Consider the following 20,687-nt stretch of genomic DNA (forward strand, 5'->3'; position numbering starts at 1 on the left):
ACCACCCAATAATATAACCTAAAATCCAGTGCTCCCCACCCTCCCCTATCTCTTGGTAAAGTAATAAACCTATATGCCCTCCTTGTTTTACCATGTGCCCAAATAAACCTATTCAAAATTAACTTGAGTGCCTGAAACCATCTGACCTCAAAGTATAACTGGATCGCTCTAAAAAAGTAAAGAAATTTGGGCAAAATTAACATCTTAATAACATTAGTACAACCAACTAAAGATAAGTGAAGATTATTCAATCTCTCTAGATCTGTTCTCACTCACCTCATTAAGGGGGCCATATCCTGCTCCACCTCCTTATCTAAATCTGCAAAGATCTCGACCCCTAAATATATTGCTGAGCTAACGACCCGACTATCAATACAGAGTGTATATGTGTTTTTTACTATCTGGGTCTTAGCCCGATTAAGCCTATATCCTGAGACCTGGCCAAATTGACGGGCTACCGATTCCACTTCGCTAATAGCTAGAGTAGGGTTGGATGTTAAAATCGCCACGTTATCAGCATATGCCAATGTTTTGAATTCCTTATCGTTCACAATCAATGGGGGTATATTAGTGTTAGCCTCCAGACTACGCAACAAAGGGTCCATGTATAGTGCGAATAACAGCGGGGAGGAAGGGCAACCTTGCCTTGTCCCTCTATTAATTTTAACTAAAGCTGAATATCCTCTGTTAACTCTGATCCTGGCTATTGGTTTTCTATAGAGAGACTGAATAGCTTTAATATAGCCCTCCCTTATTCCATACCTCCTCATTACTCTCCACAAATAGTCCCAGGAGACCCTATCGAACGCCTTTTCTGCGTCTAAAAACAAGGCTACCATAGGGTCTCCCGGGACTGCCATTGCATCGAAAAATGTGACTACTTGTCTGATATGATGGGTGGCACCTTTACCTGGAATAAAACTGTGTTGTGAGGGGCTTACCAAGCTCTCAATGATTCTAGCTAGTATTTTGGAAAACATCTTGGCATCGGAATTCATTAGGGTAATTGGTCTATATGACCCAGGTACCAGCAGGGATTTCTATGATATCTGCCCCACCCCATAACATAGGGATTGACTCTCCTTGTTGTGCCTGTATCAGAGTATTAAAACTATCAGGAATCAGTATATCTTGAAAAACCTTGTAGAATTCTACAGGGATCTCATCCGGCCCCACAGCTTTTCCGGAGGGGAGGCTACCCATGGCTGCCGTAACTTCCTCCAATTGGATTGGCAAATCTAGAGCTAGTTTCTCTTCCTCCGGGAGGATTGGGGATGGGATATTCCTCAGATACCCTGAGATATCTGCAGGCTTGTTTCCCTCATCTAAACAAAGAACCGTATCTAACTGCTTAAAGACTTCCCTAACACCTACGGGTTCTGATACACTATTGCCCAGCTCATCAATAATTTCCTTAATATCGGACGCTGCTAGTTTGTCTAGTATGAATAGCTAATATATGACCCACTCTCTCACTCAACTCGTATATATTCTCTTTCTTAATGAAATAATTGAGTGCAGCCTTGTTAGCGATATGTTGTACAGTTTCTGCCCTGATTGTGATTATTTTAAGTAACTGCTGCTCGAGTGAAACCTGCTGTAAAATGCCTAACTTTAACTCTTCCTCTGCCTTGAGCAGGTTGTTAACTAGTTTGTCCACCCTCACCCTCTTCCCCTTCTGCGTATGGAATGTATAGCTCAGCGCGTCACCCCTGATTCCGGCTTTGAAAGCTTCCCACACTATCCCTGTGGCCACAGTCATATGCTTTATATAGACCTCGTCTTTAAGCAATGCTCTCTCAAAAGTCCACTGCTTCTCCTCTGTGTGCCTGTCCTATTTTAACAGTTAAGATCAATGGATTATGATCTGAAATAATCCGGGGATGTTTTTCAATCTGGGAACCCTCACTAATGGAGCTGGATATCAAAAATAATCCAGTCTCACCAAAACCTTATGTCGAGCAGAATAAAATGTGCTACCATCTTTGTGTGGGTGTGACTTGCCCCAAGAATCTATTAGAGAATTATGCTGTACCATAGCAGCCAGCGCTCTGTAGGTTTTCTTTTTCCTTCCTTTATAACAACCCCCTATTTGTGTGAATGACCCAGATGGATCGTGGATGTTAAAATCTCCACAACAGATAATGGGTTCGTGCCACTGAGCTAACTCTACATCTAGAAATTGGAAAATGTCAGGATCATCCTCGGTAGGTCCATATATTGTGACCAATGTAAACTTCTCTCCCCTGTAGATTATTTCCAATAACACCCATCTGTCCCATTGGTCTTCTTTCTTTCTGTTAACAATCAGATCTCTACATTTGCCAAGTACAGCAACCCCTCTGGTCTTTGACCCCTGCTTAGTATTTGCTAATAGTTAAAACCCCAGCTGCTCCAGTAGATACCCCTTTGCCCCTTCTACATGCGTTTCTTGCAAGCAAACCAAATCCAGACGCATCGTTTTCAACATTGCAGTTAATCTCAATCTTTTATTGGAATCATTAAGCCCACAAATATATATCGATGCAATTCTACAAGTCATTAAAATACCACAAAAGTATGCCCTGCAATTGCAAACGACTGTTCAAGTGAGTTAAAAAAAGAAAAATTCTGCTTTGTTGTATGTACTGTAAGTGCTGTGCAACCAGTGTGTGCCCCCCACCCTCTCCTCCCCACCACCCCTCCCCTGCCCCCTCCCACCCTGCTACCCCCCTACGGGCAAATAGGTCACTCATGACCTAAGTGTGACAGCTGTTGAGTGCAGTAGTCGCAGCCCACCTTCCTCCTGTGGGACCCTCCAGTACAACTTCATTCTCCTGATCTCACTAAAAAGAATATAGCGACATAGAGACTATACATCTTAACCACACACTGGTTAACCACCCCTCTTCTTGCTCAGCTCATTAATGTACTCTTCCGCCACCAACTCAGAAGTAAACATCCTGACATGCCCCTTCACAATAGTTTTGAGTCTTGTTGGATAGAGTAAATATGCCTCGTGACCCAATTTTTGTAAGGGTGAAATCAGCTGTCTAAGCCTCCACCTCCTCTCCACTGTGGCATGACAAAAATCTGGACACGCAAGGAAGGTAACCCCTACAAATTTACGGTCTGGCCTTGTCCATGATGTCCTGCCTAGCCAAAAAGTTGCCAGTATATACAAGGATTGCTTGGGGTTTTGAGTCTCGTGCAGCCCCAAAATTCTGCCACTGAACCAGCAGAAAGTGGTGCACCCTCTGGACTTCGCTCTCCCAGATCCAAGTTGTAACGTCCGGAAATGCCCCCTTCAGTAATTTAATTACATATGCCCTCACGTCCTGAACTTCCAGTCCCTCCGCCACCCCCAAGAGCCTTATATTGTTTCGCCGCTGGCGATTTTCAAAATCTTCAAGTTTCCATTGTATATCGGCGGACATCTTCTCTTGCGCTTCTTTAAATTCCTGCCACCGGGTAACAGTCTTCTAGCCTACCAGTCCGCTCTTCCACATGGGAAACCCCGTCTGCCATCTCTTCTTATAGCTTGTTCATTTTTCTCATGGAGCTCTGCATTTTTTTAGCAGTCAGTTTAGCTCGACGACTCTGATCGAGCCTCAGATTGCATCTGCTTCAGGGTCGTGTATACAAGGTTCAGTGAGGTGGCTTGAGGCGGGCTCCCCCCTTTCTCACTCTGTTTGCGGGCCCCCGTCGGCTTCCTCGTGATATTGAAGAGAGGTTGCCGAATAGTCCCAGCATAATTTAGTATTTGAGGTTTGTATTGAGGGGCTATTTGAGGGGTTTGATTTAAGTTTAGACTTTTTTTGTGTTTTTTGGTAGTTCTTATGACATGGCGGGGCTTTCTGGACAGATGACTTTGCTGCGGATTCAGAGTCCGTACTTATAGACAGGCTCTCATCTCCCTCCTCACTTGAGAGATAAGAGTCAGAGTCTTCATTTAGTGAAAAAAAGCAGTCCCCGTCAGGGTTTCCAGTCTCGCCTGTCTCCCCTTTTTTCGACTGGTCACTACCCTCTGAGTGTGGTTCTCTTAAGGGATCTCCATTTACCACCTCCGAGTGGGTCGGCCAAATATGACCATTGCTCAGTGTATTATCGGCCCCCTTACTTGCATTTTGCTGATCGAAGCAACCACCGTCCCGCACTTTTCCTCCGTCGGAGCCTCGGATATTTGAGCTGGCGTCCCGACAGTATGCTTGTTCTGCCCCTGCTCCTGCCGAAGCTGTTGACCGGCAACCGCTTTCCTGGCGTCTCCTGCCAGAGATGCCCTGCGTCCTGACAGAGCCTCAGGGGTTTTCAAAGAGAGAGACTCTTTCAGAGTTGGTTGGCGCAGTGCTAGATCTCTCGGGTCCCTGGATTTTCTTGCTGTCTGTTTTGCTGAGGCACTGGCATTAGCGCTGTCCTTACCGGAATCCCCGATCTTTTCTTTCGAGGTACGCTGCTCGCCAGCGCTGCCGCCATTACCACGAGACTCCGGTTGCCTTCCAAGATTTCTACGGCTGCTGAAACACCCTTGTCTCTGCTCGCTGGTGGTGGGCGCTTCGGAGGATCCGCATCTTTCTGCTGCCTAACTCCCTTCGGTGCCATCGGACTGCTGCCCATGGGTCAACGGAGCCTCCAAAGAAAAGGATGCTGAAACCATTTCCTGAGTGCTGCGTTGATTTTGCGCAGCCAGTTAAGTGGACTGGACTCCTGGACGAGGTAAAGAGCACGATTACCCCAATCATTCAGGTATTACAGCATCTCAGAGGTCAGGTTTCTCTTTTGGGAGGAGAGTGAGCTTGGTGCAACTATCCGCTGCAATCAGTCAGCGGCCATCTTGCCCCATGACTCTGACATTACTTCCCCCAATGTCAATAGTTTCTAATCGACTTGTTCTTGGGATTATGAGGGAAACATTTTTTACTGACTCCCCCAGTATGAGGTACTGGACTATTTATAATGGTGAGGTAAGCCCTCTATTTCGGAAGTCCACACATGAGCTATAATGTTTAATAATACAGAAGTTCTCCATAATAATAAGGTTTCTCTTGTGTCACTACTTTAGCATCAACAGTTCGCTGGCAATGATAAGCTTGGGGTTTCAAGCTAAGTGTATGTGGTGAATATACTGTATCCGCCTAGCATATCTGTGCCAGTCATGACTAGATCTACGCATTGCAAAGTAACATGTGGATTTCTTTACGTGGTCTCACTGGAGACTTCATGACCCCGTTAATCCAGTTGTGTGGTCCTGCCAGGTCTTGTTCTAAATCTTGGTTTGGGCCTCACCTTACAAAACGAGACCAATGCATGAATTTACTTATGATGACAAGCGAATACACCTTGCCAAAAATGGTCATATGTACATAGCATTCATGAACTTAATGTCTGCTTTCGATAGAGTGAATAGATCCAAACTATGGCCTTAACTGTTAGAAATATGCATGGATGCAGAATTGGTGTCCTTCGTGCACTGGTCTCACCTAAATTTAACTGCCTCTGCTAGATAGAACAAAAATGGCTCCCTAACAAAATCATGCAAGGTTAGGAGGGGAGTGTGGCAGGGATGTATCCTAGCTCCGGATTTATTTACACTTTATATTAATAACCTAGGTGGCCGTTTTATCCGATGGAAGCAAGGATACCCCGAGAGTAGGTTTTAAGCCCATCTCTACCCTTGTATATGCTGTTGATACAGTTTTACTTGCTCGGACACCAATAAGTCTGAAACAACTTGAAAATACTTTTATTGAATTTATGGTCACACTGGACCTCTCTATTAATTTGACCAAGTCCCATAGTATGTCATCTGGCAATATAAATTGCGAGAAGCAATCACTTTAATGTAAAGATTCGGAGTTGGGTGTGCTATCTGATGAAAATGGATCCTGGATGGCCCAGCGAGCACTGAAGAAAAATACTCTAGCAAGATCTGCAGGAACACTTCTAGCTGTATTGATTTTGTATAATATTTATTTTTGTCAGTCAGTCAAATAGGCTTCATTTTGATAAAAACATAACTTTAAAAGCAGTACATACAACAAGATAAAAAGAATAAAAAAAAGCCAAAACATATAGGTACAATCGTGAATTAATGCAATACGTTTGACATCAATAAATTACCTAAGACGGAACCTGTTACCTCCTGAGGCGGAAGCCGGGAGCACCTTGATCCTCATTTTTAAAATACTTCACTTTGTGTCACGTATAATTCTGTGTATTTTAAAACTCACGCTGCTTCCTGGCAGCTCAAAGACTCTCTGTGTGCACTCGAGCACACCGCACAGCGGATCCTAGCGCTGTCAGCGGAGCCCAGGCACCAAAACAAATCTTGATCGCCATTGCCGGCGAGACAAGAGGCCACGCCCACTCCGAGGCCACGCCCCCCCGCCACAACGGTATAAAAACACTGACTGAAAGTGTAATCGCTGGAACCTGTTACCTCCTGAGGCGGAAGCCGGGAGCACCTTGATCCTCATTTTTAAAATACTTCACTTTGTGTCACGTATAATTCTGTATATTTTAAAACTCACGCTGCTTCCTGGCAGCTCAAAGACTCTCTGTGTGCACTCGAGCACACCGCACAGCGGATCCTAGCGCTGTCAGCGGAGCCCAGGCACCAAAACAAATCTTGATCGCCATTGCCGGCGAGACAAGAGGCCACGCCCACTCCGAGGCCACGCCCCCCGGCCCCTCTCTGGCTAGAAATTATGTGCATCCACCGTGCGCGCAGCGGACGGGCGCAGCGGGCGCGCCTAAGGCAAGCCAGTCTTCGCCCGTCCTCGCCAAGTCCTCGCCTCTCGCCAGAACCCCTGCCCAAAAATCATACGTATGTGACAGTAATCTACTATGGTCACTCAATCCTGGCCCTAGATGTAACAATATAGAGGGATGCATTGGTCGAACCGCCCTTCACTGTAAAAACTGTAATCTGGCCATACCTGAACCACGCCCTATCAGCCACAAAGAGAACAGAAGGAAGGAAACGTCACTTACCATCATGCAGCTGAACGTCAGATCCCTGGTCAAACACCATGAGGAGGTAAGAACGCTTCTAATAGACGAGAACCCAGACATAATGTTTCTGTGTGAAACCTGGCTTAAAGACGATCTAACCAGCATCCCCAATCTAGCACTACCGGACGGGTTCTCTATGACTTGCATCAATAGAGATTCGAGAGGAGGTGGCATTGCCGCCATCCATAGATCCTCCTTTACCTGCTCCTTCCAAAAGGAAAGTATTACTGACAGTGAATGTGCTCGCTTCAAAATTTCCACGAGTCCCCATTGCACTCTTTCTGGCCTTTTTATCTACAGACCCCCGGGGCCTTCTACAAAATTCACGGAAGAGCTTCTTGAGACAGCGCACGCTCTGATCACTGGCATTGCCGCCATCCATAGATCCTCCTTTACCTGCTCCTTCCAAAAGGAAAGTATTACTGACAGTGAATGTGCTCGCTTCAAAATTTCCACGAGTCCCCATTGCACTCTTTCTGGCCTTTTTATCTACAGACCCCCGGGGCCTTCTACAAAATTCACGGAAGAGCTTCTTGAGACAGCGCACGCTCTGATCACTGGCTCGGCCAACTTCACTATCTTAGGAGACCTCAATCTCCACCTAGACGATTCGTCGGATGCTAAAATCAGCAACTTCGTAGCAGACCTAGCTGCTTTGCAGCTAACCCAACTCGTCCGAACCCCCACACATGTCGCGGGCCATTTGCTTGACCCGGTGTTCACTAATATTCCGGAAGCCAGAGCCGACGACCTTAAACCCATGGCCTGGACGGACCACTCGTTAGTAACCTTCTCAATCCCGAGCACCTCCCCTCCCATAAAAAAGGCACCCACCTCATGCCTTAAACGACCTTGGCACAAACTCCAACACTGTGACCTAGCGGTCAGCCTAGGTGAACCTAACTTGGAGGATGTAAACGACATTGAAACGTCATATGCGTCCTTCCAGGACTGGATCACCAAGGGACTGGACGCTATTATACCAGCCAAGTGGACAAAAGGGCGAAACACCCCTTCCAACCCTTGGTATGATGAGAACCTCAAAACATTGAGGAAAGCTTGTAAAAAAGCGGAACGGCAATGGAGGAAAGAATACAAGCAGGAGGACAAAAACGCATACTTGGCCATACTTAGAACATACCACAAAGCAATCCGCGTAGCCCGCGCTGCCTACTACGCTAATGAGATATTAGCTAGCCTCAACCCCACGAAAACTATTTTCCAAATCGTGCAAAAATTGCAAAATGGAGACAAGCCGGCATCTCACATCACCTCCACTCAACAATGTGAAGACTTAGCCACCTTCTTCACGGAAAAAGTGAAGAAAATTTACAACGCCTTCACCCAATATAGTCCAGAGGACATCAGCCCTCCCAACGCCATCTTCGGAGACTCCAGGCTCACTTGCCTACCCGCTATCTCTGGCGAGGAACTTACCAAAATTTGTAGGAAGGTGAAATCTGGTGCCCCTACAGATCCGATGAGGCCAATTCACTTCCTGGGAGCCTTGGAATTCTTCCTCCCATCCCTGACCTCACTCCTCAATCTCTCATTTGCCACAGCCACGGTACCCTCCTGCTGGAAACAGGCCTGGGTTACTCCGATTATAAAAAAAACCTCCCTAGACCCCTCTAAACCGGAGAACTACCGGCCCGTTTCATTGCTCCCTTGGGTCGCGAAACTAGCGGAAGCCCACGCGAACAAAATACTCAGTGATCACATGGCGAAAAACAACATCCTGGACCCCTCCCAACATGGGTTCAGGCCGGGCCACAGCACGGAATCCGCGCTCCTTACCTCCACGGAAAATCTACGGGAAATCATGGACACCGGTAAAAGTGCCGCGCTGATACTGCTCGATCTCAGCGCGGCCTTTGATACGGTCTCCCATGCCATCCTACTAAAACGCCTCTCAAACATCGGGATCGTAGATTCGGCACTACAATGGTTCCGATCATTTCTAACCAACAGATCATTCCGGGTATCTGCCCCACCGTTCATCTCCCAACCCCAAGACATATGACAAGGAGTCCCACAGGGCTCTGCCCTCAGTCCCTCCTTGTTTAACCTATATATGCAACCCCTGGCGGAGGTTGCCAAGAAATGGGGCCTCACAATGGTGTCGTACGCCGACGACACACAGTTGGTCATCAGCCTCAACGAGGCTCCCTCTCCCGATGCCACTAGATTCAGGGATGGATTGACTGCCGTCGCTAAATGGAAGACAGCAAACTGCCTCCAGCTCAACGGTGGCAAAACCGAGGTGCTGATATTGGGGAAAAACACTAACAACTGGAGTGACCTCTGGTGGCCCCAATCTCTGGGCCCAGCACCCCCCCCGAAAACTCTAGCAAAAAATCTAGGAGTTTGGCTGGACTCTACTCTTAGCTTCCAGTCGCACACTAAAAAAGTTGCCGCAACTTGCATTGGCTTATTGAGAAGCCTCAACCCCATCTTAGGCTACTTCGACTCCAAAACGCGACAACATATCGTACAATCTACCATCTAGTCCAGACTGGACTATGCGAGCGTCCTGCTGTTAGGAGCAAATAAAACTGAAATCAAGAGATTCCAACGGATCCAGAATTCGACTGCCAGGGCAATCGTAGGCCTGCCAAGAAGGTGCTCTGCGAGAGCTACCATTCACAGACTACATTGGCTACCCATGGAAGCTCGCATCCAATTCAAGGCCCTCATATTTGCCTTTAAAATTCTGAAGAACGAAGGCCCAGAACTCCTCCGTTCGCTGCTGACCCCCTACAATCCCAAACGTAATCTCCGATCCAAGGAGCAACATCTAGCCATGGTACCCCTCACAAAGTTCTGTCGCATCGGAGGACGATCTTTCAAACTACTTGGGGCCAAGTTACGGAACTCCCTTCCCCCCCACATCCGATGCATCGACAACATACTAGCTTTCCGCAGAGCGATCAAAACCCATCTCTTTCCCCCCCTGTAGGTCTCTTTCGTCTCCCGATTCAGCTGGTTGTGTTATGGTTCTAGCGCCGGGACGCCCCGTTGCTGGGGCAGCTGTTTGCGCTTTACAAAATTCATAACATAACATAACATAATGACCAAGATTAAACAATTTCATTAAGCCTTTTTGTCCTGATAACCCATGCCCAGCCTAGAAACTTTGCCAAGCCACATACAAACAAGGACCGGGTGTCGGACTTAAAAATTCGCAAAGCCACAGTGTAATAACTGGTACCCAGCTCCTTACATAGGGGTTTTAACCGCCTAGATCTTGGAGCTTTATAAGCAGGACATTCAAATAGAAGGTGGGGCACCAACTCTTTCCTAAGTGTACAAAAAGGTGTGGTTTGGGCCGGGATTTTCCAACGAGCAGTCAGTTCGCCCAATGGGAGTACTCCTATCCTAAATTTGAAATACAAAGCCCTATCTCTAGGTTTTGAAATTGTCGAGATAGTCTTCTCGGAGGGCCACATCCTTCACCATATTGAATTCGCTGGTGGATCTGCATTGATTGGGGTCAGTGTGTCTCCTACCCGCTACCCAGTTCCAATAGACTCTCATCAGGATAGACTTAGGGGGGGCAGTTCTAGTCTGCCAAGCCTCCCCAAGCCCCAGCTCCCCAAGCAGGGATTTAACGTCCCTCAGCGTCCTTCTTTTTTTTTTTTTTTTTTTTTTTTTTTTTTTGACCAACCTGACATCGATATAACCTCCTTCAACCCTTCCGCATAACTGTCAAGTTCGGGAACTCTCCATAAGCGGGCCCAGAGTAGAAGGGGGCGTAACTTTACCTGATCATTAATTGGGCGGCAACCCATATCCAAGAGCAGAGGAAGTGTGGGGGTGCTCTGTGGGAGAGCCATCAGGTCCTTCAGAAATTTATTCTCTGAACAAGATAACTGATCAAGATTCAAGGATCCCCAAAGCTCTGCCCCGTAGAGAGCCGCACTAACGCCTCTCGCCATATAAATATCCAACACTGGGGCAATGGGTTTAAAAGTGGATGACCGCTGTTCTTTTAGGAGAGCCCCCACCACCCTTTTATAGCTCAATAACATTTTTTGGAGATAGGAGTTCCACCGCATTGTGTCAGTTAGACGGATGCCTAAATAGTCAAACTCCTTGACCCTTTCCAAGGGCACCAGATTTAGTACAGGCGCCCGTCCAAACTTTTTCGGGGGGGTTCAAGACCAAATATTTGGTCTTTTCTGTATTAATTTATAACCCCTTAATCTCACAAAAGGATTGGAAACTGTCACTGAGGCTCTGTAAACCCATCGGGGATTTTGAGATCAGCAGGGTATCATCGACGAATAGTAAGGTGGGTATTCTCCTGCCCGCCAGGGATGATGAATCAGATGGATTTTTCAGAAGATGCTCTACCACTCCGTTCACGTACAATGAGAACGGAGTGGGGGCAAGGACACACCCCTGGCGGACGCCCCTATTCACTGGTATTCTAGCAGTCTTTTGTCCCTGCTTACCTCACCTTGCCTGCGCAAAGTTCTGAGTGGAGCTTCATCAGTAAGGACATTAAGTATGAGGGCCTTCCCAGATCAGACAATACCTTCCACAGGCAACCACAGGGGACTAGGTCAAAAGCCGTACGCAAATCAATAAAGGCTAGATACAGACTGCCTTTGCCTAGTACAACCACCTTCCAATATAGGAGCAGTAGTCTAAAAGTCTGCTCAATAGTCCCGGTGCCTGACCTAAACCCTGCTTGGAAATCAGTAAGAATTTTATTTTCATCTGCCCACTGTAGCACTCTCCCAAGGACCACCTTTCCTGCCACCTTCTGCGAGGATTTAATTAAGCTTATCGGACGATAGTTTGCTGGGTTGTCCCGACCCCCCTTTTTGAAGATCGGAACGACCTCAGCTCCCATCTAGGAGTCTGGGAGAGGGGCGCCATAATAAGTTGCATTAAGCAACGAAGAAATAAGTTTCCCCCATTCGATCGAATTGAGGCGTAGCAAGTCCCCCGGTAACCCATCAGGGCCTGCTGCTTTGTTGGGGACAAGGGATTTGATCACATTCTCCACTTCCTTAGCTGTAAAGGATAAATCCTCACTCAACCCAGGGGAGCCCAAGGGAGGAAAATCAAACGGCCCAACCTATCTTCCCGGGTGGAAGTATGAAGGAGGGAGAAGTGGTTAAACCATATCACCTCAGATATATTTCATGTTATCAGGGTGTCAACCGGCCTGTTCCTAACTAAGTCCCAAAAACCCCTAGAGTCCCGTCCTACACTAGCCTCTTTCAGATCACACCAAAACTGATTGTCCCACTCTTTCGTGGCTTCGCTGATAACGCACCTGTACTCCTTCTTGGCAGCACGAATCAGCTCACCCCCCTGCTTTTAATTGCTTCAATTAAGTCCCTTTTCGCCCTCCGACAATTCTTAGAGTACCTCCCTGGATTGCCCATGGGTCGCCTATGCTCACTAACTGGAGTGCCCCGGCTATGTGTTAGAAATAACTCACTCAGGGCTTTAGTAGTGTTGTAAAAAAGGGAAGATACCTCATAGTGGTCCAAGCTGGAAGTATCCAGCCTGCTCAAAGCCTTAGCCATGATCGATCCTATTTCCAGAACCATCCCCTCATTCAGGGCAACCTTCTGCCATTTTAATCGCCTCCCACAGTTCGAAGGACAAACTTCGCCAGTTTTCCGCAGCACCAATGTTTCCTGGGGGCCTTTGCACACCGACAACAAAGGGGTCAAGGACATGGAGAGAGGGTTATGATGACTGTCCGTAGTTGGAAGGACTGCCATATTCCTCAGTTTAGCCCAGAGCTTAAAGTCCAGCAGGATGTAGTCTATTCTAGATAAATGGTCTACCCTATTATATGTGTGAGCTCCACCTGTGTCCGAAGAAGTTCTTCCATTCACCGCCCTCAGACCAAACTCCAATGTTAGTGCATTAAGATGCATAGCCCGTTGGGGCCACCTCTTAATAGGCGCTATAGATAATGGGGGGGATGCCCCTCCTGGCGTCCTCATCTTAGATACCGAGAATGTAATATGCCGCAAGGGGCTCAAAAGTACAATTAAAGTCCCCGGCGAGCATGACATACATATCAGAACTGCACTGACTACGTCCATCTTCGAGCCCCAATAGGGTTGGGGAAGGCGAGCCCCCTTTGGTGCCTCTATCATAAATGTTAAAAATCTCCAGAGACCGCCCTCTGAGTGGCCTTCTAACTGAAACTCTTTCACAAGTCAGGAGACTTGGATTCTCTAAGCCTGATCTGATAACCCAGAGAAATACTAACCCAGATGAGCAGGCCGCCAGAGGGGCGGCCTCTCCTTGTGGAGGAGGCGATAGCTGGAACAAAGTAAGTAGTGTAACCAACTTTATGGCATGGCTCCAGACAGCAGGTCTCTTGGAAAATGCATATCCCAAAAGACTCAATAAAGATGTTCCAGTCTGGGAGATCTAGATTTCTGGAGATGCCCGCTATATTCCAACTAACGATCCTCAAGTCACTATTAGATAAAACTCGCTCACCAAGGGGATGCAATGTGGGCATACTAAGCCCAGGACGGGGATCCATAGATAGGCCCTCCGTCACCTCCAGTGCGCAATGATTGTCAGGAGGGGAGCAACCAGGGGTAACCCCATGCGGAACACCAGGGATGGAGGGGTAGAGAGTTCAGGAGGGTGAAAGGACCCAAGTGCACCCCCAGACATGTTCATATTACCACTCCCAGATGGAACGGCTACAACAGGTCGCGTCTTGGCAGGTTGGTAATAGTCAAGTCAGCAGCCCCACCCCGGCCAGTAGGGACTTAGGCCTATATTCTGTCTAAACGGTCTTGGGGAAGGGAAGTCATGATGAAAATGGCAGTTATCCATTCCCCCCCAAGTTGGAGGGCTGGCAAGCCATGAGTTTGCTAGATGGGGATTAAAGTAACTAAGGTCGCGAATGCTAATACCTGAACTGCCTTCGCTGAAATATTGATTGCAAATAAACCTGGCTACCCTGGGGTCTTTAAAGTTAACCAGGATACAATCTCCCCTTAGATCCTTAGGCCTAGTGCCGACCCAGCTAACCCGTCTCACATGGAGAGCCCGGCCATCCAATGAACTTGGCAGAGGTCTATTTTCCCTAAGCCAGAACATAGTTTTGTTTTTAAGTTCATTGTACGATTTGTGTTTACCCATCTGGAGCATAGGGACCCCAGTAAGTACGGCCACAAAAGCTGGCAGTTGGGGGGGTAGATTAACATGGGAAATGTTAGGTGCTTCCGACTCTTCCACTAACTGCAATTTAGAAGGGGTAATTGAGTTACCAGTCTTATCCCCTTTACCTCCCTTACTGTTAGAACTCTTGCATTGGGCAGGCCGGCCATTGTCGGGACCTATAGGCCCTTTGGCCAACTTTGAGGAGTTGTTACAGCTCGTTGGGACTTTAAGTTGAGCAGAGGCTCCCATGTCAACGGACGCTACATTCACATAATCCCCATGTGTACCCACTGTGGACGAGGTAGATGCATTCACCTCAGTAGCCCTCGGCGCCTCCTTCACTGATGTAATAGTAGGGGAGTTAACATCTATAGGTGGTACCTGGTGAGAAGTATTCCCCAATAACCCATCCTCCCGGATTTTAGAATGAAGTTCAATTAAAGACTTGAGGGTAAAAAAGTTGTCAAGAGTGGCCTGCTCAAATCTGTCCAGCCGCTCCGACAACCCCTTTACTCTCTGAAGAACCGGGAGAATCAGGGATTTCATTAATTGCTCAATCTTAGCCATGGTGGGAACCTCAAGTAGGGTAGATTGAGAATTGACATTCATCTGCTCATATGAGGTACAAGACGACTGCCCTTCCGGATACACTTTGAGGCCTAACGGAATCTGTCTTGCCCACGTCCCCAGCCCCTTAAATTTCGCACACCCCTGATGCAGTATCTTATCAACTTCTTAGGGGGTTTTAGTTGGCTACCCTTCCGAGGACTTATAATACATTTTCTTTTAAATGGCACTGCTCCAACATCAGCAGTTGCCACCGAGTGGGGAGGGGAACCCTCTTGGGGAACAGAGCTACACAGGGGAACAGAAGGCTCTGGAGGCTCAGCAGGCAACACTTCAGGCACAGAGGCTGCGCGCCCGCACAGCTATATACTAGTGAGCCTTTCTAAGGTAGCCCTTATGGGATTTACTCTTGGGCAGTCTGGACCAGAGGTGTCGGTATCCAAAGGCACAGGGATATGTACTGGGGAGGAAACTAATGCCAAATGCCCTAGAGATGAGCGTTTGTGGGCAAGGGGTTCACTAGAAAGACTACGTTCGGTGATGGCAATCTCTTTCTCAAGGACCGAGAGAAAGCACAAGTGATAAACTGATCCATGGTGCCAGTTATACCCCCCCCCCCCCCCCTCATACTTTTACCGGACCGTGTTGTCATTGGCATATGGAATCCCACTAATAGAGGAAAACTGGCCATCTACTGGCCCTACAAGTAACAGACAAGGAGCAGTGGTAAAAGATCCAGAACCCAAATTTGGACCAAACCTTAGGGGGGTGGCCCGGCCCAGCCCAGCCCCTTTTGGCCAGACGGCCCGCCCTTTGTCCGGGCTTAGCCCGGCGCACTCCCGCGTCGTGGGGGCCGTGATCAGTTAAGAAGAGCGCACGGTGACCAAGGGGCGGGGCTGAGTGGCGAACGCGAACCAGGTGTTACAGGTCACGCAGGGACTCCTGGTAGTTTGAGTCCCTGCGTCGTTCAATGCAGCCCGCTCAGAGCCCTTCTCACCCCGCAGCACAGCAACAGCCCCACAGAAGACAGCACTTCCCCAAACGGACGAAGCGGCACCCGCGCAGCGGGTGCGGCAAGGCGTAGATTCAGTCCTCAGTCCACCTCCAGTCACAGGCAACTGGGCTCCTCCTCGAACAGCACAAAGGTCAGTTTATTTTTAGTAAGTTATTTGCTGGTATTCTAGGTTTTATTACGTTCACCACATGTATAAAAGGGCTAGGCAACCGTTTTTTAAACAATTGCATATGTAAAAGTAATTTTGCTCTCAGTTTTTATCATGTATTTGTACTGGTTACTCCTTGTGTAAACCTACTTTTATGGCAATAATGCAGCTGAATAACATTTTATTGACTTGACTGTGCTATAAAATAATATATTCCGAAATTCGGTGGTACAAAACCACCTTGGTTATATGGTTTAAGTATTTCAAAACTAATGGGCATCCGTTTACCATCCCATTTAACCAGTTTAACTGGTTATCAATTGGTATACCCTTCTTGCAGGTTGGTCGATTTCAATGTTTCTTATTTCAAGTTGTTTAGGTTCTCATTCTGTTGTCTAGTCTACTTCTAATGGACCTCTGTATTCTCTGTTCTTTAGAGATATAGGGGCACATTATCAAGGGGGTTTATCTCCGCTTTTTTGGCTTTAAAAACCAAGAAAGCGGAGATAAAATTATCTCCGTATTACCTAGCTGTCGCTAACACCAGTTAGCGACAGCTAGTAGGAGATAGTGACCATCTTGGGCCCCACTTTGCATATCAGTGATATTTATCACTAATGACATGCAAAGTGGGCGTGCCAAGATGTTAGCGACTGGAAACAGTCGCTAACATCGCTATCTCCTATTACCAACTTTTGGAGATATTTGCGCTAAGCGCGAATATCTCCAAAAGCTAACACCTGCCCTGAGCAGTTCTTAGCCATGTTATCCAATGGGAGGTAGATAACATGGCTAAGAGCATTAGCTCGCTAATGCATGAATATCACTGACTTTTCAGCGATATTCATGCATTGCGGCCGATTTTTATCGCATTTGCGATAAACCTTGGTAATGCCAAGGTTTATCTGCGATAAAAATCGTCGCAGCTCAGCGATAATTTTTTCACCCTAACCAAGCAATAGCGATAATTATCGCTATTGCTTGGTAATATGCCCCATAGTCGTCTTCCCCCCCCCCCGTAAGTCTTGGAGGCTTGAATCGCTTATTTTTTGTTGCATCTAAGCCTGCGTTTCCTTTGGACCACAACTATTCTACAACTTCTGCATGATTAAAATTTCTGGGGCGGTTTCTTACTACTCCAGCATAGATGTACCGTAGTTTGTGCAGCACATCTGGATGTTCACAGACCTGAGTCATAACGTAAACTTTGTTTCTAATTCATTAAGGAAAATCCATTCAATTAGTAAAATACATATCTCATAATATAAATAATATTCTAAAAAGTAAACCGCTTACATGGATAAAGATCTCTCGTAATGTCTCATACTCATCACGCAAGTCAATTAAATGAACACAATAAAACTAAAATATTTATCATTGTTGCAGAGTATACATTGTAGCAAGTAGAATACAATTGGTTATCTGCGTTTTCATTTAATTTATGACCAGTTGTTTTGAGGAATGGTATCTAAGAATATGGCCTCATGCTAAGTAAGTAATAAATGGGATCTGCTGAATTCCTGGTTATTGGGCTTTAAAACTAACAATATATTTTGAGATCATTAACGTTTTTGTCAGCTTGTAAATTTCTGCATGATTGGCATAAACGTGAAAGACTTCTGTTTATATTTTTAGAAGTGGAAGAAACTGGTGATGAAGAGGTGTTTTCATGGTTGAAGTGTGCAAAAGGACAGTCTCATGAACCAGAGAACTTAATGCCCACTCAGATCATCCCTGGAGCAGGTGAGCGGTTTACATTTAGTTTTCCTCGTTTTATTGTCAATTGTCTTCACTGAGAGATGTCGATTTTTAGAAAAACGGTGGGTGGTGGGTATGACAATTTGGAAATGATCATGCTTTTCTCTTTAGCATTTTACTCTTGCAACCTTTGGCAGTGTAGGAGGAAAGTGCTTTTCCCAAACGTACGTTGGATCTTTTTGTACTGACTCCCTTACTTTGCTAGTTTCACCCTATTGAAATGTATGTTTCCAATGTACCTGGGAGTTGATAAGTTTTCGAAATTAAGTTAAGAAAGTGGCATTTACAGAGGAGTGTGAAGTGGAGGTTTGGAGAAAACCTGCTGTGCACTGTGGGTACATCTCACCAAGGTTTAAATTGGACTTCTGTCACGCCTACTAATGGAAGAAATGTGCATGTATTGGTACATTAGAACCATAAAACATACTGAAGAACATGAGACCTAGTGAAGTTGCTGCTGGTCAATTCTCTTTGGAAAGCTCTTGACCTTTGTGGGGTCATGCTCATCAGGGAATGTTTTTTTACTTTGTAAGTAAATAGTGCACATGCTGGGTAAGCATGCTTTGAGGAGATTTCAAGTTTGTCATTTTTACAATTTATTTCTGTTTTTCCAGCACTCTACAACATTGGAGACATGGTTCATGCAGCCAGAGGGAAGTGGGGTATCAAAGCCAACTGCCCCTGTATTAACCGACAAAATAAAACTGTACTGAGGCCAGCAGTGACCAACGGCATTGCCCAGGTATGAGACTTAAAGAAGTGGAGGTTTGTGATACTGCACTGGTGTTGGATTTTAAAGCTTTACAAGCTCCACCAGCATGTTTTAAAGGTGAACTCTTTAACGTAGGTTTCACAAATTTTCCTAGGTTTGTAACCTCTCTGGATAGACCACTTTCTGGTGCTATTTCAAGCAACTCAAGGCGGCCTGGTGTCCTGAGTTTGCTGTCTGAGAGCATGAGAATGATATGATTTGTTATTTAATCTCTGAGAGCCTTTTTGACAAATAGGCATTCACAGACATGAAACCGATGCTGTGGAAGACTGAGATTTAATGGTATGTCACCCCTGTGCTAAGGTTCCTGATTGTACTGTGAAAATAGAAACCAACATGACTGAATTTTTCTGACATGTGATATTGGCACCTTCATTGTTTCTTAATTGAGGTGACTCCATAGTACAGTTATCTTCTCTTCATTTAGGCAGCAGAGTCGAGCATGTTGCGTGAACCGCTATTTTACATCATGCTCATCACTGTTAACAAAGGTCATGTTACTTTTGTTAGGGAGATGTAGTCTAGTGGCTGACCTTCTTTCTGGGAAGATGGAGACCTGTTTTGATCACAATTTAAACACTTGACGGACAATCTGTTTCTGACCAACCGTTTTTATCTCCCTGTTCCACCAAGTGTCCATTTGTAACCTAATGTACTTTTTAATGTACGGAACAAGCTAAAAATGTGCAGTGTACTTGATCAATAAGATGTTCCTCCCCTATACTACATCATCACTCTCCGGTTTCAACTGGACTATGTCCATTCACACAACTGTTCAGTTTATAGGAACTCACGTCTGACATGCTCCTACTACAGTTAAGAACCAAAATATTAAATAGTACATTTATTTTAGGTACCTGGTGTAAATCCTTCTGCGTCTGTAAACGAGGGCATCCCAGGTGATACTGCTATACCAGAACCTACTTCAGAAGCATCAGAACGTGTGCTGGCTGATGCTTCTAAATCTGAAGTCACAGACATCACTGAGCAGGATTCTGGCAAGTCAGAAGCCGGGAACACATCCTCCAGCAACGAAACTAAGAGCAGCCGCCCCGCAGAAGGCACCCCCTCCTCTGCTCTTCACTGGCTTGCTGATCTTGCTACTCAGAAGGCTAAAGAAGAAACAAAAGGTAAAGACTTGAATGTTGGTGTGCAAATATGATATGGCTGAGTGAATATCCCGACCACATGGCATTGTAATTTCTCTTCCACGGGATCCTCATCAATAGTCATAAGCACTGAATATTCCCGCCCATGTGCGGGACCACGGAAACAATATAAAAATATATATGTAAAAAACACCTATATCTCGCTCCACATATATGTACGTACATATATTATTTTTCTCACACCAATGCAGCCCCAAAACTGAGGCTAAAACAATGTAATCACATGTACATGTACTGCAATTAGTAAGGAAACAAATACACATTAGGTTTAATATCCCTTGAACTTTGTGTTTTAATGAGTAAAACCATTCATAAATCCTGAAAATTGCTAATAAATAGACATGGTTAGCCCTGAGGCTTCAGTGTAAAACAATAGCATAGAAAATGAAACCATTTTCAACAAAAACTGGCACCTTGCCTTCAAGGCAGCCATGACCCCAGGCTTCCCATCATGCCTCAGGGGTGACAGTTAGGTAAGCTGTTTTTTGTGTAGTCTTAAAAGCTGGTTAGATTACCTACTATCTTCAAGAAGAATCTTCCAGAACAAATATTCAAATGTTTGTGTTAACATATAATAGCTCCCAATGCTCAGTTTTAAATTTTGCAACCAGACAATATTCTTAAAATATTGTACCACTTCGAGTGACACTCCTTTTTTGCCCATGCTCGAATTTGCATGACGTTCCTATTCCAAAGGCTCTTCCTGTTATCACAATTTCATTTTTCTCTGTTTTTGTGCAGATTCAGGAATCTGCATCAACAGATTTTTCTTTCTTTTCTTTAACACGTTTTTGTTAGAATTTCAAAACAAATGGACACAGGTTTCCTTATTCACCCATGTAAAAATTGCCATAGATTGACAATAAATATTTACTCCTGTATTGGTTTTTTCAGGCTTTGGTCAAGATGCAGTTGTTGGTGTGTCCCATGATTAGACATTTTTGTTATTTTCTTCTTTCATATGTATTTTTATTTGAGCAAAGGCGTTTCCTTAATAAAAAATCAGCATTTACAAATATCCCTCTTGGCATTTCCTTGCTGGAACAAATAAGAAACGCAGGTCATCCATCCCTCCATATCAAGCAAATATATTTGATTGTACCAATT

General features: G+C 45.7%; 1 protein-coding gene across 1 annotated transcript in view; it reads left to right on the forward strand.

The window, feature by feature from the left end:
* KDM3B (lysine demethylase 3B) overlaps positions 1 to 20,687 on the forward strand; it is a 1,298,224-nt gene that overhangs the window by 721,802 nt on the left and 555,735 nt on the right. Inside the window, exons 12-14 of the mRNA XM_086931831.1 lie at positions 17,517 to 17,624; positions 18,254 to 18,381; positions 19,265 to 19,541. Coding sequence (XP_086787957.1) covers positions 17,517 to 17,624; positions 18,254 to 18,381; positions 19,265 to 19,541 — 513 coding nt within the window. The remainder of the gene's footprint in view (positions 1 to 17,516; positions 17,625 to 18,253; positions 18,382 to 19,264; positions 19,542 to 20,687) is intronic.

This window comes from Lissotriton vulgaris, chromosome 7, assembly GCF_964263255.1.
Source record: "Lissotriton vulgaris chromosome 7, aLisVul1.2, whole genome shotgun sequence".
Classification (NCBI taxonomy): domain Eukaryota; kingdom Metazoa; phylum Chordata; class Amphibia; order Caudata; family Salamandridae; genus Lissotriton; species Lissotriton vulgaris.